The 22,727-nt window shown below is 45.1% G+C and overlaps 1 protein-coding gene across 29 annotated transcripts in view; it reads left to right on the forward strand.

Moving 5' to 3' along the window:
- CLASP1 (cytoplasmic linker associated protein 1) overlaps positions 1-22,727 on the forward strand; it is a 294,473-nt gene that overhangs the window by 251,201 nt on the left and 20,545 nt on the right. For all 29 annotated transcript variants that reach the window (XM_037849465.1, XM_037849473.1, XM_037849469.1 and 26 more), the window contains 5 exons: positions 2,091-2,234; positions 5,554-5,660; positions 15,743-15,893; positions 19,062-19,308; positions 21,397-21,587. In XM_037849465.1, the coding sequence (XP_037705393.1) occupies positions 2,091-2,234; positions 5,554-5,660; positions 15,743-15,893; positions 19,062-19,308; positions 21,397-21,587 (840 nt within the window). The remainder of the gene's footprint in view (positions 1-2,090; positions 2,235-5,553; positions 5,661-15,742; positions 15,894-19,061; positions 19,309-21,396; positions 21,588-22,727) is intronic.

Genomic DNA, 22,727 nt, shown 5'->3' on the forward strand with positions numbered 1-22,727 from the left:
ACTTTTGTTCTGCATGGGTGAAAGTCACCCTGAATTGTACAATTTCTAGGCCTGTTTTATCTTACAGCCCTCCTGTTCCTAAAAGATCCCACTAATTCTATAGTTTGGTTCATGAAAAACCTCAGATTAGTTTGTAGCATTGGATATCATGTAATTGTGGGAAGAAATACAGTCTTTTAAGACAGTGGCACATCTCACATAAAATATAAACAGTTAATGTAATGATACATTTTATTTTCAGATGCCATCTTCAGTTAAGAAAAACTAAGTGCTCAGACTTAGTCTTAGCTCACCGTCAAGTCTGCTGCTTTCTTTCTCCTTGAAGTGCTCTGTGTTTTTCATGCATGCATTTTTTTCCGAACATCTAATAAAATGTTTTTAAAAATATGCAGGTTATGTTGTATGATTTTTGGAATTTGCCTTTTAAACAGTATTTAACAATATACAAATCATGTTAATAAATTTCTGGTGAAATATTTTTTCAGTTAATTTATTTAAAATGTCTCAGTAATGAAGTATAGAAATGTATATTTTAGTATGATCAATAATACTGGAATTTTTGGGCTTGTGTCATAAAAGTACACTGGCCCCTTCTGATTTTAATTTGGATGGAGAAACTACTAATGACTATTTTTGAGGGGGTCAAGGGAAAAAGCAGTATGCTTTTACCCAGTGCTGTGTTTAATGAATGCTTTTGAAATGTTGAAAAAACAATTTTTGATACTATGAAGAGCTTATTCTACTTTTAAATTCATAATTAATTTTTATTTTCGATGTTAAAAACATTTGGGTTTTTGAATTTTTCCCCGTTTTCCAAACATAAAAATATGCTAGCTTCATCCTAATTGGGCCTACATTTAATTTTAACATTGTAAATGCATTGAAATATTTTGTGGTGGCTATTTCCAAAGAATTTTTCAGCATCCGCATTTTTGTTTAATATTGTATGTCATGGGGAAAAACTCAGAATAATTTCAATTCTAAAAGCTATTTTGGAATTTCGGAATCCTAAACAAGTCTTTGGAAAAATAAATGTATGCTTTTAGTCCAAATGAAAAATAAGTTGTATACACAGGAACACTTATTCATAAAGTGTTTTCCTTTCTCTTAACTCTTCTAGAAATGCATAAGAAATGTCAATTAGTATTTACTGAAATTTTCTTTTTGTGTAGTTTTCCTGAATCAAAACCCTTGTAATCGGAGTTAATTTCTCAGGCACCGTATGCTAAGCTCGTATTGCCTGCTGCTACGTACTGTAGAAAGCACGTACCATAGAAAGCACATTACTTGCTGGAAAAGTCTCGTTTGGCTGCTGTTGCCCCAGCTAATTGCCCTTTCCGCCTTGTGGCTACAGTCATCAGAAGCGGTCCTGCACTGTGTTGTCTCAGTCACAGAGAGCAGCAGAGCATTTTCCAGAAGGCAGAGGAGAAGGCTTTTAATTTGTACCATTCTGTGTCCAGTTTATCTCCCAGCGACCATCTCTTTCCTCAGTTCATTGGTGTGAAAGTGGGAGTTTTTCAGATGTATTTTGTTTGTCTTTTTTCTAGTATCTCTCTGTAGGGGCAGGTCTGTAGATATCTTAATGGGATATTCCCAGGAGGGCTCAGAGGAAAGCGATGTCTCAAGATAACTCCACATTCGCTGGTTTAGAAACTTTCTTTCCAGGGTTCACTGGCAGCCCTGACCATCTGACTTCAAATTAGAGTGAGAACAATTTTAAGCCTGTTTTTGTTTTGTTTTGTTTTTTTAATTTTTTGATTGTTTCATCTACATATTTACCAGCATCCTTCTTGGTGCCAGACAACAAAGGAAAAAATACAGGAATTTATTAATTATTACTATGCTGTGGAAATCCAAGGGCAGGGCCTTAAAATGAGGACAGGGTTTATTTCCCAGGTTGAAGTCAGACAACAATTGTAGACATTATTTTCTCCAGATGCTTTGTTTTTTTATGCCAAGATTGTCCTCTTATTAGTGTTTTATTTTACTCATACAAAAATGTTTTCTTTTCAAAAAACAGTTTTGATGAACATTTTGACCAAGCCATGCTGTTATTCATTACATAAATTCATCGTGCCTTCGTTTTCTAGGCAGCACAAATCGTGCTGATCTCTCTGTTTGAATTGAACACCCCTGAATTTACCATGCTACTTGGTGCCTTGCCAAAAACATTCCAGGATGGTGCCACCAAACTGCTGCACAGCCACCTCAAGAATTCCAGTAACACCAGTGTGGTGAGTACTGGGGGCACCACAGTTGGGGCCTGCACCCCCTTTTCTAGTGCTTCCTCCAATCAGATGGCCTCTTCCCTTGTTCTCTGTCAGAAGCTCGCAAGCCTCTCCTGGAGGGTGGGCCGCGTCCGATCCGATTCCTGCAGATTCCTTCACACGCATCTTCTGAACGAACAAATGAAATGGATATTGAAATGATGGCCTTTTCCTAAGCTGGGTCGTTCAGTTAGTTTAGTTTTTTGTTTGTTTTTTAAGCTTTTTATTCTGAAATACTTTCGAACTTAGAGGCCATTTACAAAAATATTACAGACCCCATACAGAGAACTCCAGCATAACCTATCCCTGCAGATACCCAGATCAACTAATTTTAACGTTTTGCCACATTTGCTGAATCATTCTATCCATTCATCAATCTATCCATCTGTCTGCTTATCTCTATCAATCTATTTTCAGAGCATCTGAGTGTAAATTGTATACATCAGGCTCCTTGAGCACCCAATACTGCCATGTACATTTCCTGAGAACAAGGATATTTACTTATGTATCCACCTTTAGTGAGGTTATCAAGATGAAAAAATTGAATGTAGATATAGAGCTTACATTCTGTATTCCAGTTTTTTCATATGTCCCAATAGCGTCCTTTTGAGCCTTCTCTCCTCCCTTGTTAGATCCCATCCAGAATCGTGTGTCTCCTGTCATTAGTTCTACAATTGCTCCTTTTCTTTTTTTAATTCTTTATTGTGGGACATGTATACCATATAAACTCTCTGGTCTTAACCACTGCCAAGCATTCCATTTGATGGATTAATCACATTCACAGTGTTAAGATGCCCTCACCACCTTCCATTACTAAAACTTTCCCATCTCCCCAAACAGAAACCCTACACCCATTATGCATTTAGTGCTCGTTCCCCCTGCCCTGTGCCCCTGGCAACATGTACTCTAATTTCTGTCTCCATGACCTTGCATATTCGCTAATATTTTTGTAGTTGCCATGGGGCTTAAATTTAACATCCTAAATCTATAACAATCTTGCTTGCTTTGATACTAACTTAACTTCAGTAGTATACACAATGTTCCCATACTCCTCTGTCGCCCCACCTTTATGTAGTTCTTATCAGAGATTATGTGTTTATATGTTCTACATCCCAAACCACTGATTTATCATTACATGTTCTGCATTTGCCTTTTAGATCCTGGAGGAAGGAAAAAATGGAATTACAAACCAAAAATATGAGAGTAATGGCATTTATATTAACCCCTGATGTTACCCTTAGTAGAGATCTTTATTTCTTTGTGTGACTTCACTCTGTTGTCTATTGACCTTTCCTTTCAATCTGCAGAGCTCCCTTTAGCATCTTTCAAAGGGCCGGTCTTAGTGGTAATGAACTCCCTCAGCTTTTGTTTATCTGAGAATGCCATAATCTCTCTCTCATTTTTGAAAGACAGTTTTGCCAGATATAGAATTCTTGGTTGGCAGTTTTTAACTTTCAGCACTTTAAATATGCCATCCCCGCTGCCTTCTTGCCTCCTTGAGTTGCGTCGAGAAATCGGCGCTTAATCGTACACGGTGTTTCTTGCAACTTGCAGAATTCTCTCTTTATCTTTGCCATTATTGTATGCCACCCACTGTGGGTCTGTTTGGGTTTATCCTGTTTGGAGTTTGTTGAGCCTCTTGGATGTGTATATTCATGTCTTTCATTAAATTCTGGAAGCTTCCAGCCATTGTTTCTTTGAATGTTCTCTCTGTCTCTTTCTCTCTCCTTTTCTGGGACTCCCACAGTGCATATATTGGTACACTTGATGGTCTCCACCGGTACTTTCCTCTTTTCTTTTTTTTTTTTTTTGTTCTTTCTGTTCCTCAGACTGGATGATTTGATTTGTCTTATCTTCAAGTTCACTGTTTCTTTATTCTGTCAGCTCAATCTGCTGTTGACTCTCTTCTAGGGAATTTTTATTTGCTGATGCTGTGGTCTTCAGCTCTTTTTGGTTCCATTTCATTGTTTCCTTCTCTCTCTTGATATTGTCTTTATATTTATCTATCATTTTCCTGATTTCCTTTAGTTCTTTATCTGTGTTTTCCTTCAGCTCTTTGAGCATATTTAGGGCAATTTTCTAATCAGACAAATCTTTGTCTGGTTTATCCCAGGTCTGGTCCTCCTCATTGATGGTTTTTTATACTGTAATTTGCCTCCTTTGCCTGGGCCATCACTCCCTGTTTCTTTGTAGGTTTATAATCTTTTGTTGAAACCTGCGCATTTTGGTATCTTAATGTGTTAGAGCTAGAATTTAGACTCTGAGGTATCTTATTTCTTTAGCTTCTATCCAGCTATTATTATGACTGAGCTCTCCTTGAGGGCCAGGAAGCTAACAAGGTAAAAGAGAAAAACACTTCACCATCTCTGCAGATTGACCTGTGCACATGCTCATCTGTATCGTGACTTCAGAGAAGAGCTCCAAGCCAAAGCGTAGGGCCTACCTAGATCCTCCCAGCACATGTCCTGTCTTGGACATGTGTATGTGACCCTGGGAATTTCCCCAATTACACACATATGAATGTCCCCTCTTCCCTAGGAAACAGTTTCCGTGCAGTCCCAGGCACTGCACTGTATGCCCGGCAGCCAGCAATCCCTTGCCCCAGGCAGCCACTTGACTGCTCTCCCTCAACGTTCTGTAGGGGCTCAGTGAGCTGCCTTACACACACAGGGCGAGTTCTGGGGCAGTGAGTCCCTCAGGCCACACCAGACAGAAGTGGGACCGGGGATCATGCTGAGCCAGTGAGCGGTTGGAGGAGGGGTGGGAGAGGGGCTACCAGGGCACCCTGAGATCCTACCACTGTAAAGTTGCCTTTTTCTTAATTCGACACTTGCCCTGTTATGGTAGTCCTTCACCTGTTTTCTGAAGCTTTGAGGAAGGGTTCGCTGACTGTTCAAAGCTTCTGGGGGGTGGAGAGGTGGAGCCTTGAAGTGTCTCTTTACGCCATCTTGATTGGGAAGGGGCCATCTCAGTTTTTAATAAGTTATTTAATTAGCCATTCACTAATTTAATTGGATCAGTTCTATTTTATGCTGCAAAGCTGCAAAAGCACAATTATGTCTGGCACTCCGCACAGCCAGCATCAGCCATTTAGCTCCAGGAAAGCCTATTGGACATTTACGCATTTTTGGTTTATATCCACTCAAACTTGGCCTTCTTCTGAAAAATCCACCCTGATGGTGCACGTTCTACCCGTGTATTTACACATGGGCTGAACGGCCAAGGGAAGGGTGCAACTGGAGTCTACATCCAGTAAATAATGACGTCTCTTCTGTCTTCCACCCAGGGCTCTCCAAGCAATACAATCGGCCGGACCCCTGCCCGCCACACCAGCAGCAGGACCAGCCCCCTGACCTCGCCCACCAACTGCTCCCACGGGGGTCTGTCTCCAAGGTAATGTCATCTCAACAGAAACGGAGAAAGGAAAGTGTCCCCATGTCTGTCCAGCCTACTTCTAGATTTTAAGTTCAGGTTTAATACCAAAAAAAGTCCTGGGCAGCAGGGAACCATGGCTCCTGGTCCTCCCTAAAAACCTACCTGTGTGATGTTGGACAGGGGTTAACTTCCTGATAAAATGAGTGGTTTGTGCTGAATTTTCCTCTGGGGTTCTTCTAGCTGTATGTACTCTCTAGTACCTTACAGATTTTAAAACTAAAAGTTGGATTTAGTACTGTTTTACTGCACTGTAACCTGAAGGTATTTAATCGCCTAAATAAACCCTTCCGAGCCAGTGCACACCCAGTCCAGATTGTTTTCCAGCTGAGCGGCCATTCCAAACCTGTTGAGGTCACTGTGGGTTCATGCTTGAAGCGGGGCGCTGCTCCAAAAGACTGGTTTAGGGCCCAGGAGCTAAAACTGAATCGGCATTTTCAGGCTTTTGTTGGGGTACGTGAACATTGACCTTACGGAGTCTGAGGCAGTGCTGTAAAAAGAGAAAATGCAATGTCATCTTCAGATGACACTTCTCCATCTGGCCAGAGCCTCTAGAGGTCTCTGCATGGTGCTTTAGTGAACCCTCACATGCTGGAGACACCTGGGCTCCTGCACGGCAGCAGTGGTCTTGGCCCAGCAGGCCAGAACTTTGGAGAAAGGTGCTGTGTGCGTCTACAAGAAATCCAGATCTTTGGGGTGACTAACACTGGGAATCAGGAGACTTTCGTCCTGAAGTCTGCTGACATCAGGATCTTAAAAGTGAAAGAAAATACTGCACATATCCCCTTTTCCCTTTAGGAGTTACCTGTCTAGTAGGAAGATATTAGAATGTAAGTACGTTTAAATTTAGACTTTTAACCCATCAAGACTTTACCAAATTACTTCTTTCCCACTGAAGTGCTCTTCATTTCCTCAAGCTAGCTTGTAAATATTCTAGAACATATCAAACTTTTTTTTCCCTCTTGGTGAAAAAAGTGTATCTTTAAAGTGCCTTGCTATTTATATTGCCTTACATTTAACCCTCCAGATGGCCCCTTCCTGCCTTGTAGGTGTCGTGCAGTACCGTATCATGTTTCCAGATTTGGGCTGTACTGTTATGATTTCATCAAGCAGTTACAGTTAGGCAATCGAGACCAAAAACTATTGAACATATGTCTGACTTTTCCCCGGGTGTGTCTGAGGCTCAGCTGACTCTTCTTTTTTTAATGCCAACATCTGCATTTAAGGTATATGATTTGTCTTAAATTACAAGGGCCCAGCTTTAACAGTAAAATATTAAGTATTCTTTCCTGGTAGGATGACTTTTACGGACCACTTGTATCTCTGTAAATTGTGGCTTTTGTCTAGGAGTGATACTTCTGTAACATCAATTGGAAAACCTGTTCTTCCATGACACACAGTTCATACGTCTTGTCTTTAAGTTACTTCAGTATTAGGTGGCCCATTCTTTAGGCAATAAGCAAAAGGTAAAACTCAAATTGTGCTAATAAAAGATTGGTAGGCACTGCTATCCTAAATCCATCAGCACTAAGAATCAGATTATTTATTTTCATGGATCCAAATCAGAAAAATCCTTACTTTATTTTCCCAGGTCACCATTCCTCCTCAAGTGGCCCGGTCTCGATTTTTACTGTTAGGGCTGCAGGTCAGTGGAAGAAATGAAGAGATTTATTTTCAATATAAAAAGTCCAAGTATGCTCTGAATGTTTTCTTGTCAACAAATTCTTCCTTGGGAAATTATTTACTCAGGTAGTTTCTTTCTTTTTTCTTTCCTTTAATTTGCCCTTGTTCAATACATAAATAGCCAGATGGTTGTCCAGCAGGGGGGATGATCTGCGTCTTGTCATCATCTCACTAGAAATATTAAATAGGCTGCATACTTTCTACTGTGAAAGAAGTGGATTCCTACACTAAATAGGAGAATCGACTAGGTTACCTTAGTCTAAGGAAGGAGTAACCAACTTGTATAGTATATCACCTCAGCTATTTGAGAAGCACTCCTGAAATTTTGATTTTGCCATTCTTTTGAATGATCCTTGACTGTGTGATGTTACCTTTTCATTCTTAAGAGAAAAGATATTACCTATTTGTTTTTTTATCTGATTTTGAGTGTCAAAATGAACTACTATTTCTTTTTTTAAGTCAAAAATCCTACATTTACATCATGGCAATATTAAGGAAATATTATTAAATGATGAAGAAATCTAATTTGACAGTTTTTTTTAAAGAATATCACTAGTCATGAAGTCATGTGTCCACCCAGAAGTTTAATCTTTCATAAAACATAAAACATCTCATCAGTTGTTGTTTCTGTGAGGGAAGAATCACTGCTTATTATCAGCTAATAAATAAATACTACTTGGTATTTGGAAAGGAGATTTATGGCTTAGGGTTTTTCATCATTAAACACACATATTTCAGCTCATTTTTGCTAGTATGCATTTATGGTAAGTGGAAAACAGAATGGCAAGGGTTCAGAAAGCATCTGAAGTCCCTTCTCTTTAAAAAATGAACGAGTAAGTATGTCGCAGTCCTGCGCCAGCCTGCCACATGTTCTTGGCAAACATGCCATAAAGCAGGACAGCGCTGAATAGACAGCAATAAAAAGGTAGTTAAAGGTGGATTTTACCTTTCATCCCCTAGGACGCTCTGCCCTCGACCCCAGCTGAGCTGCAGCCCCTGTTCCTCTGACCCCTCCGCCCCCCACTCATGGCAACTTAGGGATGGTCTGGGGGCCCTTCTGAGCCGCAGAGATTGTGGCCTGCACCCTTACAGAGGGGAGCACCCCGCTCTGTGGGAGCACTGCGCGGGAGGTCCCAGACCTGCCCTGTGGCCTCCTGCGTTTCCAGCCAGCTCAGCTCTCTTTGAATTGCAAACTGTCCTTAGGACTTTGGGTCCAGGCCTCTGCAAGCACATGTTGCTCGGCAGCATTTGTGAATGGAAGAACATCTGCTTAGCCAGGTGTTGGGTGGAGCAGAGGAGGTAGATTTTGGGGTTTTCCTGCTCTGGGCTGGCCAGTTGAGCCTTGACATCCTCACCCCCGTGGGTGCTGCTGCTGTTTGAGAAGGAATCGCTCGTGGCAGCCTCCGAGCTGTAGCCAGGTTTGTCCCTGCGGCCAGGAGCACATGGTCCTGGGCCTCCCTTTCCTGTCACCTGTGCACACATCTAACTTAAGGCCCCACGGTTCCTTCCGAAACCGTGGGGCCTCCTAGAAACACAGAACCTCGTGTGATTGGCGGTGGGGGAGGGGGGGGGATAAAGCAGCCTCACCCAGGACCAGATTTTAAAACGAAGTGTCCTCCTTTTCTCTGTGTGGTGAAATTGTTAATTTGGCTTCAGTTAATTTTGATAGCCCTTTCTCTAAGAAAGAGGGGACGCTAAGACACTGAGGATAGAGCATCTCCCCTCCCCTGTACCTTTTTTTTTTTTTTTTTAATTCAGTTTTATTGAAATACATTCACACACCATACAATCATCCATGATATGCAATCCACTGTCCACAGTATGATAACATAGTTATGCGTTCATCACCACAATCTATCTCTGAACATTTTCCTTACATCAGAAAGAACCAGAACAAGAATAAAAAATAAAAGTGAAAAAAAAAACACCCAAATCATCCCCCCATCCCACCCCATTTGTCCTTTAGTTTTTATCCCCATTCCTCCACTCATCCATACACTAGATAAAGGGGGTGTGATCCACAAGGTCTTCAAAATCACACTGTCACCCCTTGTAATCTACATTATTATATAATTGTCTTCAGGAGTCCAGGCTGCTGGGTTGGAGTTTGGTAGTGTCAGGTATTTACTTCTAGCTATTCCAATACATTAAAGCCTAAGAGGTGTTATCTATATAGTGCATAAGAATGTCCACAGAGTGACCTCTCGACTCCATTTGGAATCTCTCAGCCACTGAAACCATTTTGTCTCATTTTGCATCCCCCTTTTGGTCAAGAAGATACTCTCAGTCCCACGATGCCGGGTCTACATTCATCCCCGGGAGTCATACTCTGCGTTGCCAGGGAGATTTACACCCCTGGGAGTTGGGTCCCACGTAGCAGGGAGGGCAGTGAGTTCACCTGTCGAGATGGCTCAGTTAGAGAGAGAGAGGGCCACATCTGAGCAACAAAGAGGTACTCAGGGGGAGACTCTTAGGCACCATTACATACAACTTTAGACTCTCCTTTGTGGTAATGAGCTTCATAAGGGCAAGGTCCCATGCTCAAGGGCTCAGCACATCAAACCACCAGTCTCAATGTTTGTGACAACATACGCTAGGGGATCAGCATCTCAAAGTTTAGAGATAGGCCTTACAATTCAGGGATAGAGTTAACTGCTGTAAGAGCTTACAATCTAGGTACTATTACAATTATTGTGTCCACGTTAGGCTATGTTCTAAGATTCAATTCTGAGTTTACACATTGTAGTTAGTCCATATTGGTGAGGCATCATTGGTCTCACCATGTTTTCTCCAACACTTTTACTCCTATATATATATTTTCCTACAATTTTATAGACTTATATTCACCTACCATACATTTATCCACAGTGTACAATCAGTTGTTCATGGTATCATCATAAAGTTGTACATTTATCACTACAATCAGCATTTGAACATATTGATTACTACAAGAAAAATTGGTTTTTTGTTTTTTTTTTTTTTTTTAGCAATAAGAAAAAATGTTAAAAAGAAAAATAACATGTCATACAATACAATATACTACTAAGGACAGCAAATAACACCACTACCAAGAATCCCATATTACTCCCCTATATCCCTTTCTCATATACATTTAGCAATGGCATATTGCCTTTGTTACATTTAATGGAGGTATATTACAATGTTACTGTTGACCATAGACTCCAGTTTGCTTTGATTATGTTTTTTCCTGAATACCATCCCTTTTTCAAATTTCTACATGGTTGACATTCATTTGCTTTCCCACATGCAAAAACATTTTTATATTTGTATATTTAGTAACAGTCATTGGCCACTCCAGTTTTTGCCACGTTATACAGTCCCAGTCTTTATCATCTATCGTTACCTCTGGTGTCATACATTCTCCTATCCCACCTCTTTCAGCTTTACTCACAGACATCTTTGTTCAGTGTACTTACAATACCGTGCTACCATCACACAGCATTATGCTATCTATTTCTGGATCTATGCGATCAATCCTAAACATTCTGTAGTCCTTCAGCATCAAATGGCTGATCTCTGCCCTCTTTCTATCTCCTGGTCGCCTGTTTGTCAGCTTTTAACTCCCAAAGTTTGTTCATTAATATCTGTTCATATTAGTGAGACCATACAGAATCTGTCCTTTTGTTTCTGGCTAACTTCACTCAACATAATGTCCTCAAGGTTCAGCCACATTATTACATGATCCATGTCTTTGTTCTGTCTTACAGCTGCATAATATTCCATCATGTGTATATACCACAGTTTGTTTATCCACTCGTCCTTTGATGGACATTTGGGCTGTTTCCATCTCTTGGCAATTGTGAATAATGCTGCAATAAACATTGGTTCCCCTGTACCTTTTTTTGTCTCTCTCTCTGATTTTCCTCTTCTGATCACTACAGTCGGTTATGGGGTTGGAGTGCCGATGGGCTCTCGAAGCACCCACCTCCCTTTTCTCAGCCTAACTCCGTCCCCACCGCTCCCACCCACAAGACTCTCAGGCGCTCTTACTCGCCCAGGTAACCAGCCACCTGTCGAACTTGTCCGAGGGGTCACAATATTATTGTCTTTCCACGGTCGCCTCAGGTCTTGGGAAGAGCCTCTCAGCTGCCCCTGGGTGGGCCCTGCCCAGACCCCACTAGCAGGAGGAGAGCCTTGGTGAGAAGGTGAGCAGGTGCAAGACCCTTATCGGGCCTCCCGAGCCTGGCTCCTGCCGCGGTGCTTCGTCACCTGACCAAATCCATCCAAGTCCACTACTGCCCACCCTCAGGCCCCCAGAGGTCCTCAGGGTGTGCTCATCGGCCAAATGGCCCATGAACTCAAGGCAGGCAGTCGCAGGCACCGTTTCTTTAGCCCTTGACCTGGGGGTGCCAGGCTTTCCCATTAAGAAGCAAACGACACCTGCCCTTTTCCAAACCACACGCAAGCTGTCCATCCTGCCGTGGGTTCTGTGAGCTGACTCCTTCACAGCTGTCGTGTAGTGATAGTTTGAGGCACAGACCCAAGAGGAAGCCCTGAGAGCTGCGTCCCATGGCCCCTGGGCAGGAGAGCCGTCATGTCCTCACAGGCACCCTTCACTCGGTGCTGAGGGTTGAGTATGGTGTTTCAGTCTGAAAGGAGGGATGGGGCTGCCTTCAGACGGAAGTCTGTGGTTCCAAGACCCCCACAGGCCTACAGTACCCGAGTTGGGGTCTGTCCACTGAGGGCTCTGGTAAAAGTCCACAGATGGGAGAAGCCCTTCCAGAAGCCTGCGGTGCCATAAGCAGGGATGGGGCAGGCCAGCTGTCGTTGCGCTTTGCAAGAGGAGCCCATGCGCTCTGAGAGGACGAGGGTGGGAACAGTCTGCCACCTTCAAAAGGTGTCCTGGGCAGTTTGGGCACTGAAGATGCATGCTCCTGCGTTTTGTAACCTCAACATAGCAAAGCTGTAATGTGGTACCCAGGTCAGCCAAATATTCTATCAGCAGATATTCTGAGGCCCTTACTGCTCCGAAAGAAGTCTCCAGAGAATCCTGTCAGGAAGCTTTCCAGATGTGCAGTGTTAAGGCAAGCAGACAGACAGGCTGCTGCTGTCTTTAGTGTTTAATAGGGCACAGCACTGCTATTTTTTTTTTTTTTTTAAGGTTAGCAGGGCCTCGGAAAGCTCAGTGTATTGTCTCCAGCATGCTGACTCCCAGCCTTCTGGACACAGCTTCACCCACAGCCAGTCTTCCCATCCAGCTGTCAAGACTTCGTCTCCGGGGACATCCGGTTCCTGGAGTCATCTCTCAAACATCTTCACAATATTTGTTGGTCTGCCTCATATGATAGATAATGTTCAATAAATACTTGTAACATCTGTTAACCAGAGGAGGGAGAGATAGTTGACCTTTACACTTAACATTTACATAAAATAAAGGGGAGCCTGTAGGTCTGTGTCTTGCTCAGTGCCAAAACCCTGTCAACTCCGTAAGGAGGAACAATTATCCTTATTCTATACCTCCTATCTTTTCCATACAAAATGATGGAGAAGCAAACTTCAGGAGGCAGGCTCTCTCCAGCTTCCGGTTCCTCAAAGCCCTTGCCCTGCACCTCTGCGCTCAGGGTGTGGACTCTCTCCAGGGCAGGTCCACGGCTTTCTCCTGCCTCCCATTGGGGGACCTGGCATGACTTCCAGGCAGCAACTGCTGACCGGTTTCATCACTCTTCCTTATCTGAAGAACCCTAAGGAAACCCTTCTGGGTCCAATCAGCATGCTTTCCGGTGACCAGGGCCTGGCCTCTACCCTGAGGATTGTGTCCTGGGGTAACGAGGCAGACCTTGGGCAGGGACAGATAGGGGTTACCCAGCTGAGGCTCTTCTAAGGAGAGCATCCATGTGCCTCTCGCCTGCTCCCTCACCCGTCGGTGGTCAGGACCCCGGGGCGACAGCATCCATGGGCATTTTCTCTTTTCCTCACGAGATGAGGGCTCACATCTCACATTTTTGAGAAAAGGCAAATTCAGCCAAAGCCTGAACAATGTTAAGAAAATATTGGTTTATTTCCTGTCTCTCACCTGGAGCTCACAGTTTTAACTTCATACCAAGGAGATACTTCAGACCTCAAGCTAGTGAGTCCAAAAGAAACGTCACCGCAGACTGTGCTTGGCTCTACACACAGCATTCCTGAGTTGGAATTTTTGAGTTGGTTTGTTAATGGAAAGTAAGCAGAGGGAACATTAATTGGCAGAACCCTTTATGTGCTTATTTTAAAGAGGCTACTATAATGTAAAGCTACGCAAACCGAAATAAAATATATTTAAGAAATTTCAGATTAAGAATAACAAGATGAATTATCGAGAGCTAACGTTTTCTGAAGCGACATATGGAAAATAATATTGTGACATCCCTTAAAAAGCTGAACATTCTGCCAGACCTCCTCTTGTCCATCCCATCATTCTTTGTTTTTGTTTTTGTCTTTAATTGCATGGGCTATGCTATTATTTTTGGTTGTTGTGATTGAAAGTATTTTAAGGCATCTTTTTTTTTACATCTTGTATATATATATATTTTTTGTTTGAGTTATACTCAGTCTTTGTATATAAACACTAGTGTACTGGCCAGATGTATAAATGCCTTTGTTCGTACGTAAGTTAGTATGGCGGTATTTTGAGAGAAGAGTAGTGCTTTCTGCAGAGCATGGGGATGTTGTCCCTGGCTCGCCACAGAGACAACCTTGTGAACTTAGAAGGGGGTTGAAATCTTGAATTTCGCTCAAGCTTTTTATCCCATCTCCTGTCGGTATATACATAGAATTTCTGCTGCAAACGTGTCCAAGGTTTGCATTTCTTTTCATTTGAGGCCAGAGCCTCTGAGATGGCCCGTATTTTTGTGAGTTCTCCAAGTGCAGTTGGGGTAGGTTCTGAGGTCTATGTGGACCACTGCAATTCAGGCACCTCACTTCCATCTCGGAAGAGGTGAGTTCAGACCTTGTTCTGAGAGAACCTATCCCGCCTTAGATCTGCCAATGCCAAGTTAGAACGGTCCAAATCTTGTCTTGCTTTTCTGCCCAAACCTTAAATTTTTTTCTTTTTAATTACTGTTATTTGTTTTTAAGTTATAGGAAACTTACCTCTTGTGGGACTGCCCAGAGTTGATTGTGTTGCCTTTAGGAAGGGTTCCCACCAGTGGGCACCTGATTTCTTCAGTTATTTCCCTTTCGAAGACTAGAAAGATTGCTTTTCCTTTGGTCCTTAGTAAAGTTGCATGCTTGCTTACATTCAGTCAAGGATTCTTAGCGTGCCCTGACAATCCTAAGTATAGCTCATGACTTTCTGCCAGTTGAATTAGAGTAACTCATCTGATCTTTCTTGAGTACTCTCTTGGAACAAGTGACATTTAAACTTTTTTTTTTTAAATTCTTGTCCTTGGCTGACTGTTGCATCATGTTTTCCTTGGTTTTTAACTGGTATGTCCGTCCTGTGCTTTCTCTGATATTCACAGTGAGGGATGCTCTTTGGATCCCCTGTTTGTTCCAGAGCACTTTTCAGACATCTGTAGGCCTCTTGTTGACACACTGGGTTATACCAAAAGGCTGCTTTATTTAGGACTTCTGCTTCATTTCATGTTTTGCTATGCTATGTTTAAAGGACAGCAATTGACATCCCCTTTCCTGGAGGGATATAATTTTTGCTTTTTGAAGTGTTTTCAGGCATGTGACTCATCTTCATAAGATCTGCTTTTATTATAAACCTCCCGATGGAAGCACCTAGAAGAGTCTGATATTCTCAGCAAGCTCCAGGCTTAAGCGACACGAGAATTAGACTCTCAGGAGCCTGTTGGTAGGGGGGATCTGACTTTGAGTCAGAGGTTTTTATATTATTTTTTAATACAGGGTTTTATTTTACAGGTTTTGTTTACTGGTGAGCATAGCATTGCCTATTAACCAGTTTTATGAGTTCGTCTACTTTGCTCCTCTGAAATGTGTAAATCTAGCTTTATTTTGAACTGCCTATTCCTCTTAAGTTTGTACATTTGAGACCAGTAACAACCAAACTACTTTTTTCCGCCTTCAAGATATGAAAGTTATTTTTCCGTGTTCATTGCCACGTGCGTCCATCAGTTGTCACGCTTCTGTTCTTGCATCCTCGCGGTAATCGTTGTCTCCCACTGGTTTTTACTGTGTGCTGATGTGATGTGCTGGCACCAGATTTTACAAGGAAGTTGTGTAACTGTCCAGTGGTGGGAATGCTCTAACAAAAGATGTCTCTTCATTCTAAATTACCCAAAGAAATGAAACTATAAATGTGTCTTGCTCTGTAAATTACTGGAGATAATTTATGCCCATCCCTCAATTTCTCAATCGTCCATATTTCAATTTAATAAAATATTTTTGATCTTTAGCATGCTGGACTATGATACAGAAAACCTGAACTCTGAAGAAATCTATAGTTCTCTGCGTGGAGTTACAGAAGCCATTGAGAAGTTCAGTTTTCGAAGCCAAGAAGATCTGAACGAGCCAATTAAACGAGATGGCAAAAAGGACTGTGATATTGTAAGTATCCCCAGGCAGATAAAGGACTGTTTATCAGTTAAATAACAATTACGGATTCTTCTGAACGCTGACTACTGTGATGACAGAACTTCATTATTTTAATCCTGTAACCAGAAAAGTATTATTTTAAGAGGCCCAGGGCAACTTTACAAAACACTGAAAAAGTGACCCTCTGCTATCTTTGTGAGAGACGTTAAGTGCATTTTCCCTTGGTTTGTTTTCATTTATCCTGGGCATGTATTTTTGTTCCCTTGACGTGATAAAAGTGGTGAGCCTGAGCCAGGCATCACCGAGGCTCCAGGTAAATGAGCAGGGGAGTGCGGGGTCCTCTGTGTGGTCAGGGGTCCCCAGCCTTAGGTCTGCAGTTCTGCAGGGGCCCCCAGGCAGGGTCTCCAGAAGAGATGATCTCACCCTCCCATGCGTGAGAGGCTTTGTCAGGTCACGTGGGAGGGTTCTGGTATCGTTGGAGAGGAGAGCCTGTGAGAAGGCCTAGAAAGCGGCAGGGTGGGCTTTCCCGTGGGTGTGGCTGACCTGGAGAGAGGGGGCGTACGTAGGTGGTGTGGATGTTCAGAGAAGCAACTGGCTCAGGGAGGGCCTCTCAGACCACGGGAATTTCTGTCTGCCGTGTTGACGTTTTCCTGGGACTGTGGAGAGTCTTTGAAGGGTTTCCAAGCAGGGAAGCAAAGTGACCATGCTTAGATTTTAGAAAGCCTGCTGTCACCGTGGGATGGAGAATGTTCTGGAGGAAATGGAGTAAGGTGCAGCCAGTGGTATGAGTCAACAAGACGACACCACAGGAGGAGACGAGGGGCGTGGGAACCCTTTGGAACATAATGACTTCAGTTTTCGATACGTGTGAATTGCAGGGCCTGTGGAATATCCCAGCAGACATATCCATTAGGCCTGCAGATAGACCTGTGTGGAGTTTAGGCCAACGATTTGGGCTGGAGCTAGAGATTTCAGAGGCATCAACTAGCTTCTTTCGATGGTAACTGAAGAAAAGTGAGGGAGTGAGTGAGACCAACCAGGTGAAGGGTGAGGATCAGCACTTAGAGAAAGACAGGAAAAGGAGTCAGAAGAAAAGCTGAGACGATGGGAGGGAAACCAGGATGGTGGGATGTCATGGAAGTTAAGGGAGACTGAGGAAGGACCTTCTGGCCAAAAGGCCATGCTGCAGAGAGGTGGCAGGGAAGAGCGAAAGGCCTCTGATTGTTTTCACTATCTGCATCAAAGGTGCTATTTTAATTCAAAATGTATAAAATACACCTTCATTCTCCAAATGGTTTGATGTGGAGTTTTTTGGATTGGGTCATCCACTGGATGTTGTAAGAATAGGTTACTGGAGAGTCCAAGAACAGAAGCCAGATTACAGCAGGTCAAGGAGTGACTGTAACAGACCAGAGAGGGGAGTGGCCCTTCACAGGCCTTCCTGGGTGGGAGAGACGGCACCTGCTCATGTGCAGTGGTGCCAGTGGAGAGGAAACGTGAGTGTGCAGTGACTGGTGGATGCAGGGCCTTAGGGATGCGGGAGGGGTGAGATTTGGCCCTCGACAGGAAGGGTGGGCAGGTTTGGGGGCAGGAAGTTGAGGAGGTTCCCACGGGCAGCCCCTCCTTTCTCTGGGCACTGGGGAGAGGGGCCATTCTCTGAAGACAGGGCTGGGGAGAGTGGGGAAGAGCTCAGAGGCCTGTGGGGCATCGGGGGACCCGCTGGGGGAACTGAACCGATGTCCTTCCGGGAAGAGTGGGGTCCCAGAAGGTGGCACATGCGTGAAGACTTTTGCCAATTATAAACAAAATATATGCCTAACATGCTACCATCTCTAGAGGGAATACCATTAACATTGTAACATTGTAGCATGTATGTTTCCATTCTTTTATGTGTACTTATGCATATGTTTAGGGTTCTGTATATGAGGTTTTTTTTAAATAAAAGTGACATAAATGCATCCTGTTGGGCATAGGATGTGAATACTTTCCCATCAGAATTCTTTTACATGGTTCTTTATGGCCGCACTATATTCCCAATGTGGATGTACCGTAGTCATGTACCCAGTGTCCTGTTTTTGAACATTCAGATAGTTTCCAGTTTTTTAAATTATAAAAACACTATGATGAAAATTGAAAGGCGTGAAGCTTGCTAGGGAGAAAGCAGAGAGAGCCGGAATGAGAAGTACTCAGGGTTACCAGGCACGGGCAGGATGGAAGAAAGGAGGGCAGGAGCTGTAAATACAGAACGAAAGCGGGAGTCAGTGACACGTTTGATTGTGACACTGCTAAGGTGGGGCTGTTTCCACTAGAGGGTACCTCTTCAGTCGTCTTTTCATTTTCATGCATACGTTATGCATTGCTTCTACACCTACCTTAACAGTTAAATAAATAGAAGGTCTTGTCTGGGGGTGTCAAAGCCGAATGCATAAGCACAAAATGAGAGAGATGCTCCTTGTCACCAGCACACGAGACAGTTCACCACTGGACTTGCCACTGTGGACTGGCTGTCTGCAGATGACTCCACCTTCCTTAAGTAATCAAGCATTTGGGGTGAGCAAAGCGGCAGTTTTGCTCTGTCCCCAGAAGTCCGCCCACATCTGCTCTGTTACGGCAAGACAGGCCGGTGCTCTCAGAAGAGAGGACCCCCAAGAATGAAGGGGCTCAGAGCCGTGACCCTGTCAGAGGACAAGACTGAACATACCAGAGACCAGTCCTTAAGTGTTTGAGCGATGCTCTCCAGTGGAGAGAGCTGTGAACCCCGCCTCAAGATCAACTCTTAGAGTCGGTACTGTCCAAAGGAAGTGTGATCTGCCTGGGAAGTACTGTGCTCTCCGCTGCTAGGCACCACGGAGCATTGCTTGGTGGGATCTGTAAAGGGAATTCTGAATGATTGAGCTGCTTTAGGATTTGTGGTGTCCGCTCAGGGAGCATCTCCCAGGGCTTCCTGCCAGCACGCGGCTGGGAAAGCCCTTGCTGTTCCACATGGAGCACCTGGCTCATGGGGTGGGGTGAGTGAGGCTTTCAGGGGACCCTTCAGAATTTCATGTGCTTCCTTGAAGAAAAAGAAAACTTGTCCAAGTTTCAAGGGAGAACTCTCTGGCTCTCCCAGTGTTTCTGGAAAGTAGAGGGAAGAGTTTGTTCAGTGCCCTAAAGGGCCACTCACGGTCTGCTGTGTTCCAGGTGTCCCGCGACGGTGGCGTTGCCTCCCCAGCCACTGAGGGCCGTGGGGGCAGCGACGTGGTGGAAGGAGGCCGCACAGCGCTGGATAACAAGACCTCCCTCCTCAACACGCAGCCTCCGCGGGCTTTCCTGGGGCCCCGGGCACGAGACTACAACCCGTACCCCTACTCTGACACCATCAACACCTACGACAAGACAGCCCTGAAGGAGGCCGTGTTTGATGACGACATGGAGCAGCTTCGAGATGGTTTGTCTTCCTTTGCTGGATTGTTGGAAATGCCTCCGTGTGCCGTGCCTCTCGGCAGGCCAGCGCTGGGCGTTCCGGGCCAGTGTAAATGTTGGGTCTGTGCTGGGTGGTTGTGTGCTGAGCAGCTACTCCCTGAGTGCCTGCTGTGTACTAGGCCTGGGGCCCAGGGGCGAGCGGAAGTGAGCACAGGCCTGCCCTCTGGAGGCTGGCGGGCAGGTGGGGGCGGCAGCCGTGGCGGGGAGGGAAGGCCTCTGTGAGGAACCAGGGTTGGGGTGGGGCTCTGAGGACCGGGAGGGAGGTGTTGCTGACGTGGGGAGCCGGGCACGAGCACCCCCAGCCTGGGGCTCCGCGTTGGAGGGGGCCTCTGACCGAGACTCGGCAGGTTACCGTGGGAGTGAGGTCCTGACGTGCCACGGAAGACTTAGCTCTTCTCCCACTCGAGGGTCGCAGCCAGGTCTTTCTGGAGCTGCTCTTCGTAGACATCTGTGATGTCGCGGGGCGTGGGGAAGGATCCGACACTTACTGAGCACTTGTGTTACCGTGCACTTGGTGCTGAACCAAGTGTTGTCCATCTGTTATCCAATTGAGATGGAGGGAATTGTCCCCACTTTACAGATTAAGAAGCTGAGGCTCAGAAAGGTGGTTTTTTGCCCCAAATAGCATTACATGTTCAATGCTCTTAATAATTAAATTATTAATGTTGATAATTTTAGTGAATAGGAATTAATATTGAATTGGTTAAATGCTATTGAATTAATTTACTTTTATTAATTGTTAACTGCTGGTGGGTCTCCTCTCAGTAATGGCCAAAGATCCATTTGTAATGGGCAGTAGGCTAATGGTGTACAGTGCTTTCCATGCCTTGACTCGTGCTTTCTGGGAGAAGAGGGCTTTTCTTTTTTGTGACTCCTAGATTTGGGACATCATTTGCATTATCCATTGTGGTTCTTAATGAAGGAGTAATAGAGGTTAGAATGTTGGCTATTATTTGTTCTCCCATCTGTGTACCAAAGGCTTTAAAGAAAAGGTGGGACGGTAGGGGAGGATAATTGAGTTCTCTGACATTTTGAACAACTTCTGTGTTTGCTTCCCGATCTTAGAAGCTAAAGAAATATGCAGATGCAAATTTAAGGACTTGCTACTGAGTGGCTACCTCTGATTTGTTGTTTTTCCCCCCTCTCTATTTAAAGTGGATGTTCAGAGTTGACGTCTCACGTGAGACGAGAGAGGATATATGCCTTCCTGCCAGTCACACCATGGTCAAGTCCTCGCAAGCGGTTAGGCTAAGTGATTCGGGCCAGCGTTTCAGGCTATGACTCACTGCCCCCTGCCCCCTAGGGTGTCTTAAGAGTTACATGAAATAACATTTGTTCAGCACGGAGCCCACTGCTGGGTGCCCTGGGGGGCTTAGGAAACACTTCCTGCCCATTGCAAATGAGTCTGCTCCCCACGCCCCTCCCCGGGGGTGGCAGGGGTCCTCATGCTGACGGGGCGTCCGAGGCATGTTCCCATACCCCTGGAAGGCATAGAATCTTTCAGCCACGTCTCAGGTTTTTCTGCTGCGCTAGAATTAGGAATAGTTAATTGCGGTAGTTCCTGGGACACTTAGGCTTGAGGAAAGCCTGGGTTTCTATCCAAACACCCAGATTGGTATTTGTTGACTGTGCTGGTTCGGGTAGCTGCAGACAGTAGTGGAGGGAATGGGTGTAATCAGTAAACCATGACGGTGAGGAGGTCCTTGAGAAGGTGCTCTAGGAGGGTTTAACACCGGTGAGGGGCTACTCCAGTAGCGAGGGCCTGGCTTCACACCGTGGCAGGGAGGAAGAGTCTGGAAAGAGAAGACGTCCAAGATGGAGTTTTTGAGGGTCCCAGCATTTTCTCTTTGCCTGAAACAAAGGGCAAAGACATGGGCCGCTGGTGCCCAGTACCTTGCATGGCCCCTGTGTTTCCACGGTTAGTTTGGTGAGATGACTGCCGAGGGCTGGGCCGCAAAGTGGGACAGAGGCCGTGGTGGGAGCAGCGAGGGCAGCAGAGGGGTGGGGAGGTGGCTTTTCCTGTGAGACAACTCCTGTCCCATCTGTCCTCTAGTCCCCATCGACCATTCCGACCTGGTGGCTGACCTCCTGAAAGAGCTCTCCAACCACAACGAGCGGGTGGAGGAGCGGAAGGGGGCCCTGCTGGAGCTGCTCAAGATCACCCGGGAGGACAACCTGGGCGTGTGGGAGGAGCACTTCAAGACCATCCTGCTGCTGCTGCTGGAGACGCTCGGGGACAAGGAGGTGAGCGGCCAGCTGGGCGTGCGCCCCTCCTCGCCACGCCACTGCAGTGCCTGGGTCTCCTTGGGCCTGGCGTCCGTCTTCCGTCCCACCTTGGGCTTTTTGTTGATGTGAAAACACTTGTGTGTGTGTTTGCATGTACTTTCTGAGCCCCCGTTAGCAGGGTGACGTTTTCACAGAGGCAGGCCCCATCCTGCCTTACACGCAGGTTCTACCTGCAGCTGGGTTTGGGGGAGAGGGTGCTGCTTCAACCCACAGTAACTTTACGTGTGATTGTAGTTGAGGGAAAGACGTTCCTGCATCAAGTTACTCTCTCTGTTAAGCACAGAATGTCTTAAAACTTCGTTGGCATAGAACATGGTCTTTTAGGATGATTTCCTTTCCTTGTGAGTTTCATTTTTGTTTCATGTGTGATTGAGAAATAGCCAGAGAAGTTTCCCTTTTGAAAGACCTCGTTGAACGCTGCAGCCCGTGAAGTTCCATCTCTGTTCCCTCCCGCGTTTGCACAGTCCCAGAAATCCTCGTTGGTCAAGTGACAGTTCCCAGAAGTGTGACTTGTCTATAACTGTCTTTAAAATAAAGCCCCCTTCCCACTGTGTCCTTCAAAAGGGACCCACAGGGCCTCTGGGGCACGCCCAGTCCTCCAGGGCCAGGGTGCACAGCAGGTCTCCAGCCGTCTCTTAGAGGAGAGCATGATCTAGTTGTTGCTGCCCCCTCCCACCTGGGGACTGTGCCCTTGTTCGGAGACAAGAATGCGTGTTGGTATTGCCTAAATTAAATTCCAGAAGTAAAAATATCTTCTCTGCTTGGCTTGTGCAGGCACAGGAAGAAAGGAGGTGCTGGGAGGAATGCCAGGTCAGACCCAGAGCAGAGGTGGAGCAGCATTAGCAAACCAGAACTGCTCTCGGTTAGAGGTCTGGCATGGGGGAAGTAAAGATAGAAGAATGGGGGCCTGTGAAAGCTCTGTACTGACTTTTCTTAAAGTACTGGCTACCGTAGCAGTTAGACTTGGCCAGGCTTTGCCAGTGAGGTGATGTCACGGAGAGGGCAGGTAGACGGTGACTTCGGGTGTGAATCACACAGGTGAGCAGCAGAGAATCAGGATGTACTTTCTGGCTGTGTTTGGTGTCAACTCCTCGTTCT

Source organism: Choloepus didactylus, chromosome 9, assembly GCF_015220235.1.
Source record: "Choloepus didactylus isolate mChoDid1 chromosome 9, mChoDid1.pri, whole genome shotgun sequence".
NCBI lineage: Eukaryota > Metazoa > Chordata > Mammalia > Pilosa > Megalonychidae > Choloepus > Choloepus didactylus.